Source organism: Canis aureus, chromosome 29, assembly GCF_053574225.1.
Source record: "Canis aureus isolate CA01 chromosome 29, VMU_Caureus_v.1.0, whole genome shotgun sequence".
NCBI classification, from domain to species: Eukaryota; Metazoa; Chordata; class Mammalia; order Carnivora; family Canidae; genus Canis; species Canis aureus.
In genome coordinates this window covers 987341-1008285 of record NC_135639.1, presented here as the reverse complement: position 1 = coordinate 1008285, position 20945 = coordinate 987341, and the positions used below count along the sequence as shown (strand labels likewise).

The 20945-nt window shown below is 63.8% G+C and overlaps 1 protein-coding gene across 2 annotated transcripts in view; it reads right to left on the bottom strand.

The window, feature by feature from the left end:
- Nucleotides 1–20945, bottom strand: part of STK32C (serine/threonine kinase 32C) — a 65456-nt gene that overhangs the window by 20301 nt on the left and 24210 nt on the right. For both annotated transcript variants that reach the window (XM_077877140.1, XM_077877141.1), the window contains exon 2: nt 5832–5887. In XM_077877140.1, coding sequence (XP_077733266.1) covers nt 5832–5887 — 56 coding nt within the window. The remainder of the gene's footprint in view (nt 1–5831; nt 5888–20945) is intronic.

Here is a 20945-nt window from a genome sequence, read left to right as displayed (position 1 = left end):
ACCGCTGGGGGAGCGCCCGGCACCTGTGGGTCCCATCTCGCTTTGGCCTCCCGCCTGGCGGCGTCCAGGGCAGACCCCTCCCCCACTGGGCTCCCCGTGGTGGGTCGGGGGGGGCGCTGTGCCCTCAGCCCTGCCCTGGCTGCTGCTGTCCAGCCTCTTGTAGCCAGGCGCTGACCTCCCCCTGAGACATGCACGTGCCCCTTTGGCTCTCCGGCCAGCGTCTTGTGCCCCCAAACCTTCGCTGTGGGAGCCCCCACCGCCCCCGCCCAGCAGGGCCCCTTCTGTGACGGGGGATGGACACGGGTCAGCTGGGTAGAGGCCCCCATGTGACTGCTGGCTCTGTGGCCAAATGCCTCCCATCAGGGCGGCCCAAGGAGGAGCTGCGTGCAAGGTCGCTCGTGCAATCAAAACGTGAACGTGAGCCGGCGGGGGGCGGGGCAGCAGCGCAGGGAGCCCAGGTGCGGGCCGGGCAAGAGCTTGAGCCGCTGGCTTCCCCCAGGGAGGCTGATGCTGGGGGGGGGGGGGGGCCCGTGTCGGGTGCTCAGGGCTGGAGCACAAGCACGCCCGGGACCCCGGGGCCAGACGGAGGCCACGCTCAGGGTCCTCGAGTCCTCAGGGCCCTTGGGGCACGTCCGCACCTCCTCTCCCGGGGGTGAGATGCTCTGCTGAGTGGCCGGACCCGCCGTGTTCCTCTGTCTGTCCGTCCGTCCGTGCGGGACACTCGGGTCCCCGCCCCCTCTGGGCGCCTGTGAGCGTGATGCAGCCCTGCCCCATCCTGCGGGGCCCGGCGGTGGGATGGACAGACCGTACGGTACCTTGTGATGTTTTAATGGCACAGTTTTAATTTAAAAAAAAAAATCTCTTCTGTTCATTGGGCTATCCATGATTTCAACTTCTTCTATCATCAGCTTGGATGATTTTCTACTTTGCTTGGCCTCATTTGGGGCTTTGCTGATTTGGGCCGTTGTGTGTGCGAGTGTATCTGTGAGTGTGCGAGTGTGAGTGCACGGACTCGAGCGCCAGCTTCTCTGGGATGGGATGAGGCTCTTCACCACCGTGGGTCCTGGTGGCACCTGTGTGGCTCTAAGGGTGGAGCCCTGTGGGCTTGGGCACATGCGGGGACAAGTGGCCCTGCCCAAGGGTGGCCGGTGCCAGGCCGCTGGCTCCCACAGACACCCCTGGACACGCGGAGTCCTCGTGCCGCTGCTAGGCTGCCTTCAGCAGTGCTTCCTGAGGTTCCCCAGGCGGGCAGCGTGGTCGGGTCACAACTGAGCACGCGATGGGAACACAGCGCATGGACCTGGATTTCTAGACCCAGAGTCAGATCCGGTGCCCGGGCGTCTCAGGGGAGGACGCCGTACACAGGCTCTGGCGCAGCTGCGGGCAGCTGGTCACTTACGTCCTGAGGTGTGGCCGCAGCCGTCGCTGGGCGTCCCCGCACACGGGGCCCACCAGGGAAGACGCACGGCCCCCAGCCCCAGGCCCGCACTTCCCACACTGGCCCCCACCTCCCCACTCCCGCCTCCTCTCCGGGGTCCACGTGAGGATCCGCTGGTCGCAGTGGGGTCACGAGGCTGCTCAGGGCTGTCGGGGTCTGTGGCAAGGCGCGCTGTACTCCATCACCCTGGTCCTTTCCCCGTGAACTGGAGAGATGCAAGACAGGCTGGTCCGGGCGCTTCATCCCCGGCAGCTGGCCGGTGCTCTCCTCGTCTCCACAGATAAGCCCCCGAGAGCTGGACCTGGGGGAAGGGGGGTCCCCAGGCCGCACAGCTGCGTAGGAGCCCCCATCCCTGCTGGGTTTCACAGCAGCGCCCTGACTCAGACCCCACGGCCTCCTGATGGGTCCGGGCCGGCTAGTGGATGGAAGGGAACACGCCTGCCCACCTGCAAGTTGGCAGCAGCAGGCATGCCCAGAAGCCTCTGTGGGAGCTCCAGCCCCGCCTTTCTGTAGGCCCAGAGGCGAAGAGGGTGCCCTGGGGGGCAGGGCATGCAGGGCAGGGGTGGGAGGCCTGGCCAGTGACCAGCAGAGACCCACCCAGCGTCAAATGGGGCCACTGAGGCCAAGAGGAGCTGAGGTGGAGGATCAGGGTCAGGATGGTCCCACTCTATCACCAAATAGTGCCCCCTATGCAAAAGCCATTCACGTCTCTGAAAATGCACGTGGGTCAGGGGACTCTGGACCCACAGGGGGACACTGCGGCCCCAAGGCTCAGGCCTTTGCTTCCTCCAGGGCTGTGACCTTCTATTGCCTCGACCTTCACTTCCTGATGCTCTGGCAGCCTGAGCCGGTGCCCACCTGGGGAGCCTCTGCAGACCCCAGTCCCCAGGGGAGACCCCGCCTCTGCCCCGTGGACAGCATCCCCTGGGGCCTGGATCTTCCAGCAGGAAGGACATTCAGGTCGGCAAAGCCTGATCGATCCCCACCCTCCGCAGCACTGCCCCCTGCCGGGCCGGGCGCATGGGCCACAGCCAGTGACACTCAGGTCCTCGGGCTGCATGGGCCACAGTGGCCGTGGGAACACAGGGGTCAGCAGGGGCTGGGGGGTGGAGGGCACGGGGTGCGAAGGTGACAGATGTCACAGTTCCTAATAAATTGGAAAGCCAGAGAATAGAATCTGCTATTCACAATAACGAATCGCTAACGTGCACGACAGTTCAACGAGTAGTAACTATAACGACGATAGACAATACACAGAACACATTAAGGAGTAATATGAAAATATAATATTTAAATAAAATAGTACTAGGTCTCTAGTTGGGTAAGATGTCAAGTCTCTCTTAATCTCTAAGTGTGATTCCTCCCAAACTTCGTGAGTTTATTCTGGTCTTGACAACATTTATTGAAAGTTCAAGTGAAAAAATAAACACGAGGACAGCCAGCAGCTTGGAAGGGCGTGGGGGGCGCGGGGGCAGGACGGGGGTGGTTGGTGGCCGGTGGCGCGGTGGGGGGGCGCAGCGGGCTTGCCCACGCAGGGCGCAATTCCAGGTGCTAAAGGATTCCTCTCCCCTCTCCCTCCCTACACTGTCGGCTCTGTTCTGGCGGTGACCGCGCTCGTGGGGAGGCTCCTGGTCCTACAAGGGCGCAAAGAGCTGAGGCCCACAGGGCGGCCGGGGACAGGGAGGGGGCAGGGAGGGGGCACTTGGGGACAGGGAGGGGGCAGCTGGGGACAGGGAGAGGGTGCCTGGGGACAAGGAGGGAGCAGCTGGGAACAGGAAGGGGGTAGGGAGAGGGAGCAGCCGGGCAGGGAGGAGGTCCGGGGAGCAGGGAGGGGGCGGGGAGGAGGTCCGGGGGCAGGGAGGAGGGGGGGCGGGGAGGAGGGGGGGCGGGGAGGAGGTCGGGGGAGCAGGGAGGGGGCGGGGAGGAGGTCCGGGGGCAGGGAGGAGGGGGGGCGGGGAGGAGGGGGGGCGGGGAGGAGGTCGGGGGAGCAGGGAGGGGGCGGGGAGGAGGTCCGGGGGCAGGGAGGAGGGGGGGCAGGGAGGAGGTGGGGGGGCGGGGAGGGGCGGCCGGGGGCAGGGAGGAGGAGGCCCGGGGTCCCGCAGCTCCCCCCGCGTTGGGCGGAGTGCCCGGCCCCGCCTCTCACGGCGCCCGCCGGAGGGCACAGCGGGGAAGCCGGGTCGCGCCCCCCCCCGCCCCCGGGCCCCGCAGGAGGGCAGAGGACGGCGCGGACCCGGGGGGAACCTCCGCAGCCGCGGTGAGCCCCGCCCCGCCCGCCCCGACTACGTGACCCGCCCGGGCCAATCAGAGTGCGGCACCCCGCGTGATTGGCGGGGGGCGGGAGCCCGCGGTCGCCCCCAGCCAATCAGAGGGCGGCGCGCGGGCGGGGGCGGGGCCGCCCGGGCTGGTGACGCAGCCCCGGGATCCCGGGCCGCCCCCGCCCCCTCCCCTCCCCTCCCCTCCCCCCTCCCCTCCCCCCGGGGCGTGGGCAGCAGGTGCGGGACGTCCTGGGCCCCGAGCTGCGCACCGACAGGTGATCACAAGGGCTTGGGTACTTGCATCACAATAAAAAACAATTAGGAAAAGAAAAAACCAACCAGGAAGCAGCCTTCACGCCCAAGGACCAGAACCGCTTCCAGGCGCTGCTGCCCCTGGGGTGAGCGGCCACTTGGTCAACAGCCGGCGCCGGCACAGGGGCCACTCGGCCCCTCCGGAGGTGGGGGCGTCCGTGGGCTCCGGCTGCACACGGCCCCCTGACCGAGCGGCCTTCACGGCCATTCTCCCGAAGCCAGCCTTCCCCGCGCCCGCGCCCGCGCCCGCACCCGCTCCTGCAGAGGCCGTGGGGAGAGGCTCCCTGGGCTCGGCCCCACGCTCGGGAGCGGGCTCTCTGCAGTCCTGCCGAGCTTCCAGATCCTCCTTGTCCCCCAGGGGTCCCCGCCCCAGCCACCGAGGACAGCCCGAAGGACCAGAGCCCAGGTCTGTGGCAGGCCCTTGGCGTCTCCACATTCCAGACACGGTCCAGCGCGGGGCGCCCTGCAGGCCTAATTAGGCGGCCTCGTTAGGGAGCAGTCACAGGCAGCCTGCATCCAGGATAAAGTCCCAGCAGGACCTGACGGCCACCCCACCGCTGTGCGCAGCTCTGCTTCTGGGACCCTGTGGCCAGCTGGCTTTTTAAAGCTAAGAACTGGTCAGAGGAGCCAGAACCCTGGAGTTCTGCAGACGTTGTGGGGGGTGGGGCAGGGGGGACTGTGCTGCCCAGGGGGGCATCAGGAGCAAGAGGGGGACGGTGGGGATGGGGAGGAGGCAGGGGACAGTGAAGTGTCTGCCCCAGCTCAGCCCCAGCACTGCTCCTCGGCCTGTTTCCGACTGTCTGGGTGGCGTCCCTGGCTGCCCATCCAAGCCACTCCTCCTGAAGCCCGGGCAGGGCTGGTGCCCTCCAGTGCCGACCGAACCCTAAGCCCCACCCTCTCTGCCCCAGACCTCTCTGCCCTACACCCTCTGTGGCCCTAGGGACAGAATTCACCCTCAGCCCGGACAGGCAGGGAGGGCAGAGGGCAGCGCAACTCGCAACTCGCAGATGCTAACAATACTCTCCTTAACAAAAGGGTGCTTGAAGGAGTTCTTGCAAAGGCGCTAATTGCTCTGGTTTAGAATGTCCCCAAGCCTCAGGGGAGCTGAGGCACCATGTCCCAGCATCCTGACAGCTGTAGGGAGCGGGAGCAAAGCACCCCCCCCCCTCCAGCCTCTTCTCTGCTCAGGAGAAACTCTCCACTCAGAAGTGATCCATCTCCAGCTGACCCCTCAAGGCAGCGCCCCGGAGCTAATTTTAACCTCCTCAGAGTGCTCGTTAAGCCTCTTTGAGTTATAATTACCCCCAGTCTCTAGACACTACAAGGCAGCAATCAGGAAGTTAGATGTGGACAGGAGAGACAGAAGGAGCGGGACGGTCCGGAGCAGCGCTGTGCCGGGGACCGATGAGGACGCACGCACGCTCAGCTGCACCGCGGCCCTGCCACCCACATGCACCAGGGGCAGCCTGGCCTCTGGGCTCCGAGTGTCACAGCGACCCCGCACACTGAATGTCCGCTGCCACCCCCTCCCCGCCGTGAGGCACTTCCCTCTGAGGACTTGAGCGGGCGCCAGTGTCTCCAGTGGGTGGGCGTCAGGGTCGTGGTCCCGCAAAGCCCAGCAGCTGTGCCATCTGCACCCGAGGCTTCCAGCTGAGTTAGGGACCCCCAGAGACCTGGACTGAAGACCCTAGCGCTCCCGAGCAGGCTGACGGCCCACTGTGACCCCCCCCATCACCAGCCCCCCAGGCACAGGTGGGGCTGGCCTCCCCGGAGCTGGGGGCCGCGGGGACGCTCCTGCCACAGCCGCCCTCCTGGCTCCACCTTACCTTGCCAAAGCTGCCCTTTCCAATGGCTCGAAGGATCTGGAAGTGGTCAAAGTTCACTGCGGAAGAAACAGAGGGACGTCAGGTGAGGTGGCAGCAAGGCCCTGGACCCTCCACAAGCCCCCAGCTGGAGTAGCCGCCCAGGGGCCGCCCCCACCACTGCAGGGAGCCCCCCCGCAGCCCTCCAGCCACGCTCTGTGCCCTGGAAGTGGGCCCGGGGCCCGGCTGGAGGCTCAACTCAGGCTCGTGTGTAAGCAGGGAGGGCCTGCGCCCAGGCAGAGAGCTGGGGCCTGGGGGCCACACGTCCCTGTCCCTGGGCTCATTGCGGGGCCACCCCGCCCCCTGTTCATGGGGCATGAACAGGACAAGTGGCGCCCAGAGCAGCCCTCTTCAGCCCCAGGAACCCAGCCACCGCTACCCTGAGCTGCCCTGCAAACAGGGATCCTGGGCAACGGGCCCCCCAGCCTCCTGCTGAATCTCCTGGGGGTTCACAGCATGAGCTAAAGGGGAGCCTGCCACCACCCGGGGTGAGTAATAGGGACTTTCCAAAGGGTGTCCCCAGGCCTGTGTGAAAGCACCCCGGTCCTGATTTCTCTTGACCTTCTCCAGACATAAGCCCCTCCCAGAGACCCGGGTCCTTGGAAATCGCAGCTTTGCTAACTGTCACGGGCTCAAGAGAGATGCTCCCCGCCCTGCACACTCGCCCTGCACACACGGTGCCCCCCGGGGCAGGGGGTCATCTGCGAGTGACAGCAGCTTGGAAGCGTTCCTCAGGGCTCTGAACCTGATGTATAACGTCCACTGCACTGGTTCCCTGCCCTCGGGCGTCTCGGCCCCAGGCAGCCCAGCCCAGCCTGGCTTTCCACCCGTGCCCCCCCAGGGCGCAGCTCCCCCAGCGGACTCTCCGGCCCCAGCTGGCCCCACCTGTGCCCCACATCAGAGTCCCCCAGGCCTGCGCCCCCCCAGGTCTGCACCCCTCCACATCTGCGACCCCTCAGGTCCGTATGCCCCCACAGGTCCGTCCCCCTGGGTCTGTGCCCCTCCAGGTCTGTGTGCCCCCACGTCAGAGTCCCCCAGGCCTGCGCCCCCCAGGTCTGTGCCCCTAGGTCAGAGCCCCCCAGTTTGTGCTCCTCCACGTCTGCAACCCCCTAGGTGTGTATGTCCTCCAGGTCTGTGCCCCCAGGTCTGCACCCCTCCAGGTCTGTGCCTCCCCAGGTCGGTGCCCTTAGGTCAGAGCCCCCCAGTTCTGTGCCCCTCCACATCTGTGACCCCTCAGGTCTCTATGCCCCCCAGGTCTGCACCCCCGAGTCTGTGCGCCCCCAGGTCAGAGCCCATCCCCCCCATGACAGGGCTGCTACATGGCCCACAGCTGTCCTTTCTCTTTCTCTTCAGGTTCAACTAGACCCTGGCTCTAGTTTCTGGGACACGTGCCCGGGCACTTGTCAGAGGCGAGGGTCCCCAGATGGCTGTTCCCACCCACCGGGAGCGGAACTTGGCCGCAGCGTCCCACCTGAGCACAGCGTGTGCGGCCCAGCGTGTGGAGCCCCTCGGAGGGGAAGGGGGGGCAGGCGCCCTCCCCGCTCCCCACAGACGCCCAGCAGGGGCGCCCCGGAGAGCGCAGGGGCCCAGCAAAGGCAAGCACCGATTTTAGAGAAAGGCACAGACCCCGGACTGCAGGTCTTTGCGGGGCAGGGAGGGATGGCAACGGAGGGTGTACCGGACAACAGGTCAGAAGCACAGGACACGTGCACCATGTCCCTCACCCCACGTTCACACCCTGGAAAGCCAGGTTGTCACGGACGGAGGGTCCGAGGGAAAGGGACACTCGGAGGTCTGCCGGGCACGGAGGTGGGGAGCTGCGGCCTCGTCCACGCTGGCTGGCCCTGTGGCCTTTCCTGGGCCTGCTTCCCGGGGAGGGGAGGGAGGGCATGTACCCACTGCACGTGCACCCCACTGTGGTTCTGAGACCCCGGGGCTGGGGGGGGCACGACCGCAGACTGGGTTCTGAGCCAGCCACAGGGAGGCTTCACCGGGGCGGGGGGGGGGAGGGGAGGTCCACGAGCACAGTGCCCAGGGCACGGCCACGGGGCCCAGGTGGGCGCGGGCGTCCTGACGTCCCTCTCGACTCCCGGACTTCGCGTAGCCGCCTGCACTTTCCTCCCAAATCCCCAGCTGCTGCACAGAATTCGGCCCCACTTCTGGGTAAAGTTCCACCCCTGCCCCCCAACACCCACCCCTCAGCCAACAGCAACGAGGTGGGGCCAGCAGGCGGGACGGGCAGGGGGTCAGGCTGGTCCTCACCCAGGGCGTGGGCCCCTGGGGCCTGCTGACACGGGTGGGGCCCAGCTCCGTGGGGGCGGATGCTGGTTGACCTACGCCAGGCCTTGGCGGCCCTGCACGGGGTTTCTGGCCCAGGGACACCATCACCCGCTTCCCCGGGGAGACACCACCATGTCACCAGGAGAAGGAAAGGTAACGTGGCCCCAGGGTCCTGCGGTCTGTGTGGCTCCGGGTCAGGAAGCTGAGCGCCGCCCGAGGGAGGGAGCCGTGCCCAGGAGGCACCGCTCTGGGCTGGGCCACCCCGACCCTGTCCCCAGGGCCCTCCTGCGGCGCGGGTGACGGTGACACGGGCACAGGCGCTCCCTGGGACGGATGAATATTTAAAACAAAGGATTAAGAATGTTTATTCTTCAAGGAAGGCTTTCATTCCACGAGCCGGCAATCACGGCACAGCCGGCTACGAAAATAGGTCACCTTGACGCCGAGGGGCCAGGGAGGTGCAGGAGCTGGCCGGGTCCTTCCCAGGGCTGCGGGTGCCCGGGCCCCACCTGCGGGGGTCCTGGAGGGATTTTCCCCACTCGCCCAGGCGGGAACCCCAGCACCGGACAGAACTCGCCGGGGGCTCTCGCACGTTCTCCGAGGTTCTCCCGGCTTCACCGGGAGCCGGACCATCGCCGGGAGAAGCCAGGAGCTCTCCTCCGGGAGTGCCGGCGACACGCAGGCAGGCACACTGCCCTCATCTCCCCGCAGCCCGACCCCACCCGACCCTCTGGCCACCGTGACACGGGCCGGCGTCACTCCCAGATCCCGACGCTGGCCTCGCGCGGGACAAGGCGGCGAGAAGCCAACAGGTGGCGCTTGGGCAGACGCCCCAGAATCCAGAGCCCAGGTCAGGTAATATTTGAACTTTTCCCCTAAAAATAAAACAACGGTCTGCTGATTTGAACTCGCGCTCGCCCTCCGTGGGCAGAGGAGCACACCCGACAGCAAGGCCGTAGGGGACCCGTGAGTCCCCGTGAGATTCGGGCTGAAAACGCAGCCCTTCCACCAGCCGGCGCCCCCGGCCGGGAGAGCAAGAGAGGAGGTGAGCCCTGGGAGCGTAAAAATAGAGCCTGAGTCACCGCGGTTGTTACTGGTGACACGGAGCCCGCGCCACGGGGTGGGGGAGGGGTGCCTGAGTCACTGGGGGGAGGGATGCCCACGCCACGGTGGGGGAGGCGGAGGCCAGCCTGCTCCTGACGCCCCAGCCCAGGTCCCCACACCCTCAGGGCCCGGGACATGGGCCCCGCGTGGAGGGTGACGGGCCCACGGCCATGGGATGAGCCCCCTCCCCAGCCCGCCTTCCAGCACCCAGGGGAGGCCCGGCCCCCTGAGCTCCGGGTGAGCCCCACACCAGAAGTGGGGATTACTTGGAAAGCTGTGGCCCTAAGTCACACGTCACAGTTGCCGAAATCCACTCAGAAGTGGATGGCATTTTGTCAAACCTACGATCCAGAAAACTCCCGAAGAGAACCATGGGGTCCAGCTTAGGCGGGTGCCCTGCAGTTTGCGCGGCCTCTGGGGGAGCCCCGGCCCGGCCCCCACCGCGCTCCTCAGGGCGCGCAGACCGGCCCACATCAGCGGTCACCAGGTGGGCACCTAAAGGCGGCACCGGGGCCCCGTCCGCCCAGGCCGCCAGCTCTGCGGGGCCGACAGGGGCACACGCCTCAAGCTGGACGCTGCCTGGCCCTCCCGGTCCTGACGCCTGCAAGCTCTGAGCTGCCCCCTGGTAGGGGACGGACGCTCCCCTTTCACAGGCGAGGAAACCGCTGAGCATCCCGGCTACACAGGGCCACTAGCCTGCCCCGCCGGCCTGGGGACGCGAGGACCAGGGTGGGGCCCACATCCTCACGGCCCAGGGCTGTACTCGTCGCCACACAAACAGCATTAAGTCTGATTCAGGGAAGAAAGCACAGGGCTGGTGCCGGGAAAGACGGGGTCACAGGCGGGGCGGGGGTTCCCGCATCAGAGGCACCCCCGGAAATGGCCTTCTGACGGAGGCACGTCCTCCGCGGCCTGTGCTGCAGGCATGGCCACTGGCCCCAGCAGGGCTCCCGGCCCAGCGCTGCTGACCACCTGGGGAGGGGCGGGCAGCCTCTATTCGCAGCCTGGCCCCGTCATCCCCCCGTCATCCCCCCACCATCCCCCCCCACCATCGCCCCTCTGTCAGCCCCCTCCATCCCCCGCCATCCACCCCGCCATCGCCCCCCACCATCACCCCCCTTCATCCCCCCTGCCCTCGCCCCCTGGCTCCACACCCCACTCCCACCCCCCCACAGGTGAACACAGGCTCCCGTACCACGGGCAAGGTCGAACCCCAGCGCACAGGAGCCCAAGCCTTTCCAGAGCCAGGAGGTCACACGGGGTGTGTGTGAGGCTCAGGTGGGCGCAGGGCCCCCCGCTGGCCAGTCCCCGGGGCTGCTGTGGGATCCACTTCCCAAGCCCTCAGCCGGGACCACGGGTCACTGAAGGGCCAGGCCCGCTGCTGGGGCGCCACGGGAGCCCGTGGGACACGCAGGGGCACAGCTCAGGCCGGGACCCGGAGCACGGCATCACGTGGGGGGCGGGAGGCAGGCTCAGCCGCACATGACCCCAGATACCACTGCGGCCTCGGGGCACCACACACACACCCTGAAACTACGGTCAGGGTCCCCCCGCCCTCCGGGAGCCAGCAGGCCAGCCTGGCGCCCACGCGGCCACACTGACAGCCCCCGAGGATGGGAGCACCAGTCCTGGGGAGCCTCCTGGGGGGCGACCATCTGCCCTTGGCCTCTGCCCACACCGGGGCCCACACCTGCCGCAGGCCCCCCAGGCCAGAGCCAGGCCGCGGCTGACCCGGAGCCCACGAAGGCCACTTCCCGAATATCCAGGCACCTGAATGAAGGAAACAGGGCTGCCGGAGGGGTCCGGGGTCTTCTGAGAGGACACTGCACACAAGGTCCCTGTCGGCCCCCCAGGCCCACCCCATCCACCTCGAGAACAGCCTGTCACTCCACCCACAATGTCCTGCTTACAAAGTCCTATTGTTTAAACTGAGAGAGAGAGGGCCGTGGGGGTCCCGGTGCTTGGCTGGTGTCAGCGGGTCAGCCCCACACAAGCCCACCCCACACCCCACACCCCGACCCAGAGGCCGGTGGCAGACCCCGCAGGCGGAGGGCCGGCCTGTGCGCAGGGTGTGGGGCAGGCGCAGGCCCCAGACGGGACCCCCTGGGCTGGCCCCACCCCACCCCACAAGCCAAGGGGCCCCCAGAGCCCCCTGAAGCGAGTCCATGAGGCAGTGCAGACCGTCTCCTTGTAGAGCTCAACGGCGAGGCGCACGGGCCACAGCCCGCAGGCACGTGGACGGAGAAGCGTGTCTAAAAGTGCAGGGAACGTGGCCACGGAGTCCAGTCGCGGCCGCCTCGAGGGCAGCACAGGACGGGGTCACCCGGGGCAGGGCCCACGGTGTGGGCGAGGCTTGCACGGGGAAAACCAGGAGATGAGCCTCAGGAGGTCGCCCTCACCAGAGGCGATGGTGCGGCCCCGGGCGGTGGGGGGGCGTCAGGATGCCGCCGGGCGTGGGCGGCGGGAGCGGCTGGGGGCACCCAGAGGTGCCCACGGGGAGGCGCGCCATGCACAGGGCGACCCTCGATGCAGCCAAGAGGTGGAGACACGCGGAGCCCCACAGCCCACACGCGGGGTCGCAGGACGCTGTGCCGCGCGACACATGCCACTGTGCCACGGAGCAAGCTGCGCTCCGACACCCGCAGCATCAAGGCCAGACCTGGAGACCCTGGTGCTCCTCCCGACACAAACAGCCCACACCGCGGGTGGCGAGGCCCAGGGACGCCCAGGACACGGACGGTGGTAGCCAGGGGCCTCCAGGGGGACCGTGCGTCCTTGGGAAGACGTCCTGGGACTGGACGGAGGCTGCAGTGGTGCTGCCGACGGCTCACCTTAAGGTGGAGAATTTTCTGTTAGGTGAATTTTGCTTCAATAAGTAGCAATAATAAATATTTTCGAAAGTGAGCCACTAGCATGTGGGCTGGGGCCAGATGGGAGGGGGCCGCCGTCGCCTGGCCCCACGCAGACGCCCCCGTGGTGGGGGTCGGCGGTCAGGGCAGGCCTGTGCAAGGGAAGGGCACCCAGGGGAGCCCGACTCATGGGTGGGGGGGCCCGACGAGGGAGGGAGGAGGGAGGACGCGGGGGCACAGCTAGCCGGGGGACCAGTCAGATGTGAACGGGCACAGCCAGTTTCCTATTTCAAGGTGACCCCCACCCCGTGGGAGGCAGGGGGAGGGACGGTCGTTAATCCTATCTCCGCTCACGGGAGACGAAGAAACCGTGTGCACAGCTAAGGCAGCTCCGTCTTGACCCCTTTGCTTCCAAACCACATTAAACTACAGTAAATTCATGCAAACCCAAGCCCCACCATCAAATCTGTATTTTATTTATATTCAGCCCAGTTTCGATAAAAGGATTCCAGGCAGCGCTGCATTTCCTTGGCCGGCAGGGCAGCAGAGCCGCGGGGTGTCTAGGGGGACATGAGAGCCTCTGCAAGGAGCCGGGGAGGCCGGGTGGCCTCCGCCCCCGTCTGCGGGGACCCCGGCTCCCTGGGCATCCGCCCTGGTCATCGACCGCAGCCAGCCCGGGGCTTCTGGAGCTCGGGAGGAGTGTCCACCACGGTGGCAGGGGCAGAGTGGGGTGGACAGCAGCCAGGAGGGGCAGCCGGGGACCGGAAGCCAGTGGAGAGGGCGGGGTCCAGGCCAGGCCGCACCCGAGCCTGCTCCCATCACGCCCCCAGAGCCTCTGTTCCTCTGGCTGACGGAGTCTCTTCCTACTAAAGTCCCCCCTCGAGTTTGGGTTCCCAGGCAAGGCTGCCTCTCGGACCCCCCACCCCCGTCCGTGCCTTCCCACGTCTGCCCCCACGAGGTGTCACGGTGGACACCGGTGCCAGGGGCCTCGTTCTTCTGCACCCACTGCCGACGGGTCCGTCCGGTCCCACAGAATCCCTGCAGGGCTGTTCGTTCCCTTGAGAAAACTGACACTTTGAGGACACCTGCATCCACTGAACTGCTGTGTCCTCACCCACGTCGGACATTCTCCACCTGGATGTTGCGCACCTGCTAACCGTACAAGGTGTTTTAACAGCTTTATCGAGGCATAAGCAGCACACGGTGAAGGCGAACAACGGGAAAGCGTAGGACCGGATGGGTTCTGACGTCTGCGCCCACGCCCGTCCCCACAGCCAGGAGCCGCTCGCCACAGCGCCCCGTCAGGGGACGTCTGGGACACAGACGACAGACACCCGGGGCGGGTGAACGACTACAGGCCAATAAGGAAAAGAGAGAGAAAACAGAGAGCGGTCAAGTTCGTGAAGAGGCACCTCGGAAGAGATGCCCAAGTGCCGAGACGTGGAACTGAGATGCGGGAGCGACCTCAAGGTCTCGGTGACCAGGGAAACGAACTCAGAGGAGCAGGAATTGGTCCATGTGCACTAGAATGATCGACACCAGAAAGCTGGCTGGGAGGCGAACAGCTGGAGTTCGCGTACACGACACTGCACGGCGGGCCAGTCCACACTGACAAGTACAAACACACGCCCCCCCAAAGACGTGCACAGGAAATGTGGCGCGGCCACTAACTTTTGGGGTTAAGTACCCCAAACGCTCAGACGTGCAGAACGGGTGACGGTGAGATCTGTCCACACAAAGAGCTCCAGGCAGAGAGGATGCGTGTGTTCCCCCCGCGGCCTGGACCAATCTCGCAGACTCGACACGTCGAGAGAGAGGGGCCGGTCGCAGAGCAGCAGATGCTCTACGATTTCACTTACGTAAAGCTAAATTTTAATAGACATTCCTTGTTTTAAGAAACATGCATTTTTCAACTATTGGCAGCAGACTTGTGCACGTGTCCACCACTCGCCCTAAAGTTCACGTCTCTTGTTCCCTGGCTGGGTGGGTCCCCCTGCCCCACAGGGACAGACAGATGGAAACCCCTGCCACGGTCCTGGATTTATCTACTGCTCTCTGCGCCCTCCATGGCTCCCGAGGCTGTTTCGTTGGGGGCATTCCCACTTGAGGACAAGGCCTACCGAGGATGATGTGGCCACAGTGCCGGAGGAGGGAGGTTTCCAGCTCTAAGTACTTATCTCAGGAGTCGAGACGACAGGCGAGAACAAAGTGTCTCTAAAGTAGGAAGAAGAAAGTAATAAAGACACATAATAGAGGATTGTCGTCAAAACGGAACGTCATTTTTGTGATTGTAACGTTGACAAACCTTTGGAAGACCAATTGCTTTTAAAAGACTCGTTTATCTATTATTGAAAGCGAGCGAGCGAGAGCGCACGGTGGGGAGGGGCAGAGGGAGGCCGACTCCAGCAGGCTCCCCGCCAAGCACGGAGCCCCCCGGCGAGATCCCGTAACCCGAGACCATGACCTGAGCCGATCAAGAGTCAGATGCACAACAAACTGAGGTACCCAGGAGCCCCAAGACCAACTTTTCTTAAAAGAGAAAACACAAACGTTAAGAATTTCAGAAACACAATCTCAGTATTTCATCATAGGAATCATTTTTCCTACCGGCATCTAAATAATAATTTAGAAAAATCATGAACAGCCGCCTTTATGTCAACAAATTACAGTATGTGGATGAAATGGAGAGATTCCTTGAAATGCACAATCCACCAAACTTGACACAAACAGAATACACCACCCGAACAGTCTCAGGTCTGTTTTTCTGTAATAATGCATTCATAATAATAATTTTTAAAACCACCGTATAAAAAAGAGCTCCAGCCCGGACGGCTACACTGGTGAATTCTATCAAAATTTTATTTTATTTTATTTTATTTTTCTATCAAAATTTTAAAGGAGGAAACAGTACCAATCTCACGCACACTCATTTAGGAAACAGATACCGAGCACCTTCTAACTTGTTTCGTGAGGTCAGCGTCTGCCTGAGAGCAGAGCCTGATCAGGCCGTTACAAAGGACAGGACAGACCGGTATTTCCCGCGAGCATAGATGCAAAATTCCTAAACAAAGTATTGGCAGGTTAGCAGCATCGTAAGCAGCTAATCGCCACGGCTGATGAGGGAGGTCCCTGCCAGGAAGGCAAGGTTGGCTTAACCGTGAAGACTTCACTAACCGTGAAGACAACAAAGGACAACCCTGCAGTGAGAACTCCCTGCAAACAGGAACAGAACCTCTCCCCTGTCCTAGGGGCCCCGACAGAGCCTGCGGGGCATTACCTTTGTAGGAACACGTACAGGAGCAAGGCCCATCCACCTTACTGCAGAACACAGGGGGGAAGAAGGACCCAGGTGAGTGGGAGGTACACCTGGTCCCCAGGTGGGGACAGTGAACAGGAAGCTGCTACATCTTCCCAAAGGTATCCGTAGAATCAATGCAATTACAGCCAAAGCCCTATGTTGTTTTTTTTTTTTTTTTGCTAGAAATGGGTGGGCACACACTCAAATGTATATGGGAATGTAAATGACCTGGAATGGTAAAAAAATATAACCCTAAAAAAAGAGTGAAGTTGGAGAACTTGCAGTACCTGATTTTAACTTAATATAAGGGTTCAGTGATCAGGGCCGCGTGGTGCTGTGCAGCGTGGGGACAGGCACAGGGCCATGTGACACACAGGCCGTCCACAAATGGGCCCACGTCTCTTGCTGGGTTTCACAAGGGCACAGACACAAGTGTACGCGGCGATGGGGGCCTTCAGCCAACGCTAACCGTGGCTGCACCCCATGCCATACCAACAACTAATCCTAGCTGGATTGCAAACATACTCCTAAAAAAAATTCCTGGAAGAAAAAAACATATTTTTGCAACCTGAAGACAGGCAAAGATTTTCTCAGAAGCGATGCCAGAAATGTTAAACATAAAGAAATTTAAAAGTTGTGCTTCATCCAAATAAAAAATGTCTGCTCTTCAAAAGACACCCTGAAGAAGCTGAAGAGTGAACCACGTCCAGATACACACGGGCCAGATCCGACCGAGGACCTGTAAGCGGGTTACATAGAGGACTCCCGCGGATCAATCATTAGAGTCATTGGAACGACTACTAATCTGAAAAACGAGAAGTCTTGGACAGGCAGGTAGAAGGAGGACGTCGGAGAGGCCAGCCAGCACAGGGGAAGACGGTCAGCGTCAGCAGTCGCCGGGGGGGGGGGGGGACGCACGTCCGACCCAACGAGGTCCACTCCACAGCCCGGGCGCTAGACCGACAGCGCCAAGTGTTGGCACGCGTGCAGGCGGCGCAGCGGGCCCACGGCGGGTGTGGATGGAACACGGCCAGGTCGCTTCGGCCGCCCCTCACAGACCCAAATGTGCACCTCCCGCGCCGCCTGACGCCGCCTTCCCAGACGCCTCCCGGGAGAAACCGAACAAGTGTCCACACGGCACCGTCCCCTGCAGCCGTATCGCGACGAGGAGAGGGATGGAGACACTGTGTTATGTCCGTACAACCGAGCGTTCCTCCGAGGCTTTCGTGTAAGAAGAACCAACTACTGATACGTAACGTGGATGGTTCTCAAAGCCCCGCGTTCAACGAGGAAGCCAGATGTCAAAGAGCACGCACTGCGTGGAGGCATCACGCAAGTCCAAGCACCGGCAAAGCTAGTCCAGGGGGACAGAACCGGCTCGGCCTCCGGGCTGGAGGGCACGGCCCCGAGCAGACCGGGACGCAGCTTTCCCGGTGACGGCAGCGGGCCCCGACCTCTGGGGTCTTGGTTACACGGCGCACACGTCTGTCAAACCTTCCGGTCTCTGGATTTACATAAACACGGGAGGAAGCGCCGATGGCTGGTTTGCAGAGGGGGTTTAGGTATCCAGGCCGCTCTCCTGCAGGAGGGAACCGCTCGCCGCGTGGAGTGCAGGGGACGGGGTCAGAGACGTTAAGTGACCGGGCCACGGTCGCAGCAGCAGACAGGGCAGTGGGTCAGAGTCCAGTCTCCAGGAGCCACATGCACCTGTGCCCGGGGGCAGACGGGTTGGGCCAAACCCAGGGCACCGAGCAGAGGGTGGGGAGGGGGTCAGAAAGGCTTCCTGGAGGACTCGGAATTTGGAGTGGGCTCAGCTGGTGGGGAGAGGCTCCAAGGAGGGTGGCGACAGGAGGCCACGGCATGGGAGCAGGGCGGATGGGGGTGGCCCCAGAGGGTGAACCAGGAAGACCAGCTGCCCGCCCTGGGGCCTGGGGCGGAGGTGGGAGCCCAGGAGGGCGCTGGGGGCGAGGCCCTCTCCAAGGGGGCTGGGTGGGGGCCGCTGTGCAGGACGCCCTCCCCGACCCCCCTGGCGTGCAGCAGGCACAGCTAGACCAGCTGGCTGCAGGGCCCCGGCGGGGCGGTTAGTCCTGAGACTGCGCGGTCAGCGGTGGCCGGGGCAACCCCCCCAGCCCAGGGAGCAGCGGGCAGCACAGAACCACTCCCCCGGGGGCTGTGCCCGCAGAATGTGCCCGGCCCGGCTTGGACAGAGCTCCCCCGGCGCACCAGAAGCGGGGTGCTGGGTGCAGGCTGCTGGTCTCCTTTTGAGGTTCTTTGAAAGCTGGCCAAATGGGAGAAGTCTGCACAGCACAGAATTCATTTTTATTCTGGAGCCCAATGATGCACCTCAGATCACACCTGTGTGTACACGTGCCTCTGGGTATGGCTCCCTGAACGTGTGTGTGCCTGTGTCTGGGTGTGCATGCATGCAGGCATGTGTGTGCCTGTGGCTATGGCTCTCTGCACATGTTTATGTGTATGCTTGTGTCTGGGTGTGCATGCACGTAGGCATGCGTGTGTCTGTGGCTATGGCTCTCTGCATGTGTGTGTGCATGTGTGCTCGTGTCTGGGTGTGCATGCACGTAGGCATGCGTGTGTCTGTGGCTATGGCTCTCTGCACATGTGTGTGCATGTGTGCTCGTGTCTGGGTGTGCGTGCATGCAGGCATGCGTGTGTCTGTGGCTATGGCTCTCTGTACATGTGTGTGCATGTGTGCTCGTGTCTGGGTGTGCATGCATGCAGGCATGAGTGTGCCTGTGGCTATGGCTCTCTGCATGTGTATATGTGTGTGCTCGTGTCTGGGTGTGCGTGCATGCAGGCATGCGTGTGTCTGTGGATACAGCTCTCTGCACGTGTGTGTGCATGTGTGCTTGTGTCTGGGTGTGCATGCACGTAGGCATGCGTGTGTCTGTGGCTATGGCTCTCTGCATGTGTGTGTGCATGTGTGCTTGTGTCTGGGTGTGCATGCACGTAGGCATGCGTGTGTCTGTGGATACAGCTCTCTGCACATGTGTGTGCATGTGTGCTGGTGTCTGGGTGTGTGTGCACGTAGGCATGCGTGTGCCTGTGGCTATGGCTCTCTGCACATGTGTGTGCATGTGTGCTCATGTCTGCGTATGCGTGCATGCAGGCATGCATGTGTCTGTGGATACAGCTCTCTGCACGTGTGTGTGCATGTGTGCTCGTGTCTGGGTATGCGTGCATGCAGGCATGTCTTGCCTGTGGATACGGCTCCCTGCATGCATGCGCCTGTGTACGTGTGGGTGTGCATGTGCGTGCATGGAGGCCCCACACAAGCTCTGAGTGTGGCTCTACCGAGCAGCTGGCCCCAGGTCTGACACATGCACCCGAGCCTGCAGCTGCACTGGGATCCTGGTGACGCCTGTTCTCCGCGGTGGGAAAGAGACGCAGGATGAAGATGCGGCGGAGCCAGACCCCGCGGAGCCAGACCTACCGGAGCCGGGAGCTCGGGAAGCCCTGGAGCCTCCGCAGGGAGGGGGGGCCTGGGGAACTTGGAGGGAGCTTGAGGTCTCGCAGCCGTTTATCACCCCCGCCGCCCGCTAATGAGCTGTGGGCCTCGCGCTGGCCGAGGACGGATTTATCCCCAAGGCTCACGAGTCGCAGGCCCGTGCGTCTGCTTACACGGTCAGAGCTGCCCAGGCTGCCCCCGGGCCCATCCCCTGGGGGTGCCGAGCCATCCCCAGGCAGAGGTGGGGCTGCCCTGGGTCCTGCTCCCGTGGCCCAGCATTCCCGTCAGCATCCTACGACTTGCTTAAGCCTCCCCAAGAATCAGTGGCCAGCCGGCCTTCTGACGCTTTCAAACAATCCGGTGGGATTTCGACAGCGATTTCCGTGGGCACCACACGGCCTCACCCAGAGGGCAGCCTCCAGCCAAGACAGGAGCAGCTTGTCCCAAAGGGGCTGTGAGGTTCTGCTCCACGGCCCTGGCGGATCCAGGGGTGACTCTGGTGTCACCAGCAAGTTATCCCACAGCGCCCAGCCCGGTCCCCTGCACCCAAGAGGCTTGCGGAGTGAATGGTGGAAGGAACCCGTGAGCGGGTGAGTGGGAGGCACGTCTCTGCCGGGGGTCCCAGGGCCGGCTTCCCCAGCACAGCCTGCCTGGCCGCAGCTACAGTCCGTCCCCCGGGCCAGGGGCTGAGATGGGACCCGCGCGCTTCCCAGGGCCCGAGGTCTGGGAGCGGCCGACAGCCAGGCCTGGCCCGGGGTTCGGGAGGGCGGCCCAGCCCCAGTGACGCCGAGCCCACGCTGCGTTCACATCAACAGAAGCAACGCAGCATTGTTAAGGCAAAGATGCTATTTTAAATTCCGTCTCGCAGTAAGTGCGTGGTTTTATGTCAGGCCTTTTCTTTGCAAAGAAATTTGCACATGGTTTTGATGGAAAGTCGAGATTTAAAGATTAATAAACCACATGGCTGTTTGTTTTACAGGAAATGAGTGTTGACAAAGCCTTTTACCAGGCTCCAGAGGCCCTCCTGCCAGGCTGACATTTACCCAAGGCTTGGGCACCCGAGGGAGCCTGGCCATGGAACTGTCTCCTGCCCCGTGTCTAGGTGGAAGCTCAGCCAGTCGTCGGGCCACCTCGGCCCCCAGGCACTGGCCTGTCCGCCCAAGGACCCTGAGCATCACGGGCCCAGAGCAGGAAGGGCCTTGCATCTCCCGGCGTGATGCCCCCTCGGCAGCTCAGAGCCACCCGCTGGCCAGCACCAGCCTTCCCCACCCAGGGGCACTGGCGGGGGCTGAGGCACTCCCTCCTCCACGCTCTGCAGGACATTCCCACTGTGGGGAGAGGACCCCGAGGAACCAGCGAGCCCCGAACACAATAGGGCTTCCCTGAGGCCCTAAAGGGGGCCGGGCCCAGGGAGCGGTCCCAGCACCTGCCACGCCGCCACTGGCTCTGCCCTACAGCCGCCAGGGCAGGTCCCACCCCCCGCACGCCCACAGGCCTCAGCCGCAGGCGCTCGTGCAAGCCCTTGGGGCAGGGGGTGACCTGCAGGACAGGCTGGTGCCTGCGGGCAGTAGGGAGGCAGGTGAGCAACAGGGAAGGCGCCCGTGCTTGGGAGAGGCTGGCGGGTGCCGTGAGCTCAGGCCCCAGCGCAGCCCGGGCCGCCTCCGAGTCCAGCGTCCGTCCTGGACTCTCCACCTGCTTCCTTCACACGCTTCCTCCAGCAACGAGATTTCCCGGCGCCGACGGACAGACCACAGCGTGGCCAGCCCCACGCAGCCCTGAGCTAACCATCCACGTCCGTGATTTTAAAGATGTATTTACTGATTTGGGGGGAGGGGCAGAGGGAGAGAGAATCTCAAGCAGACTCTCCGCTAAGCGTGGAGCGGGATGTGGGGCTCGATCCCACGACCCTGAGATCACGACCTCAGCTGAAATCAAGGCTCGGACACTCCGCCGACTGAGCCAGGCGCCCCTGCACCCGTGATTTTAAATTGACCAGCCAGGGGTTCAGGGCCGCCGGACCCCACACCTGCCCCTTGGAGCTCGCCCGCCTGGCCTCCTCTGTCACAGGCCACCCTCCTGAC